This window comes from Bison bison, unplaced genomic scaffold (assembly GCF_000754665.1).
Source record: "Bison bison bison isolate TAMUID 2011002044 unplaced genomic scaffold, Bison_UMD1.0 scf7180017864037, whole genome shotgun sequence".
In the NCBI taxonomy this organism is placed as follows: Eukaryota; Metazoa; Chordata; class Mammalia; order Artiodactyla; family Bovidae; genus Bison; species Bison bison.
This window is the reverse complement of record NW_011494609.1, coordinates 9515680-9516539: the sequence shown is the minus strand read 5'-3', so window position 1 is coordinate 9516539 and position 860 is coordinate 9515680. Positions and strand designations below refer to the sequence as shown.

Genomic DNA, 860 nt, shown 5'->3' with positions numbered 1-860 from the left:
GCCTGGCCTCATGCTGCCAGCAGTCTAGCTGCCAGCCCTCCTGCTGCACCTCCTCCCCCTGCCAGCAGGCCTGCTGTGAGCCTGTCTGCTGCACACCTGTCTGCTGTGAGGCCTCCCCCTGTTCTACCTCCTCATGTTGCCAGCAGTCTAGCTGCCAGCCCTCCTGCTGCACCTCCTCCCCCTGCCAGCAGGCCTGCTGTGAGCCCGTCTGCTGCACACCTGTCTGCTGCACACCTGTCTGCTGCAGACCGGTGTGCTGTGAGGCCTCCCCCTGCTCAGCCCCCTCATCGTGCTGCAGACCTTCCTCCTCCTCCGTGTCCCTCCTCTGCCGGCCTGTGTGCCGCCCTGCCTGCTGCGTGCCCACCTCCTGCCAGCCCAACTGCTGCCGCCCGGCCTCCTCCGTGTCCCTCCTCTGCCGCCCCGCGTGCCGCCCCGCCTGCTGTGTCCCCACCTCCTCCTGCCAGCCCAGCTGCTGCCGCCCGGCCTCCTCTGTGTCCCTGCTCTGCAGGCCTGCATGCTCCCGCCTGGCCTGCTGCGTCCCTGCCTCAGCCCCGGAGCTCTGCTGCTGACCGGCCAATCATCCGCCCTCCACAAGCTGCTCTCTCTCTCACAAGCTCCAGGAGCCCCTCTGCTAGCGCAAGGACCTCCCCTCTCCCAAAGGAGGACACGCAGCTGCTGCCCAGAGGGGATTTGAACTTGGCAGGCATCCCAGAGAGCCCTCGACAGGGTGGACAGGGGGGGCCCCAGGAGCCTCCTCTGCAGGACGGGCTGCTTGAATCCCATATGACAAACATCAGCTGCTCTAATGAATAAAGCATTTGTGTCAGGAAATAGGTACCCATGTCTGTTTTGCCCTCCTC

At 65.7% G+C, this 860-nt stretch overlaps 1 protein-coding gene across 1 annotated transcript in view; it reads left to right on the top strand.

The window, feature by feature from the left end:
- The window catches only part of LOC104985024 (keratin-associated protein 10-12-like), a 769-nt gene extending 200 nt beyond the window's left edge, over positions 1-569 (top strand). Inside the window, exon 2 of the mRNA XM_010835011.1 lies at positions 2-569. Within this exon, the coding sequence (XP_010833313.1) occupies positions 2-569 (568 nt within the window). The remainder of the gene's footprint in view (position 1) is intronic.
- Positions 570-860: the final 291 nt, after the last annotated feature.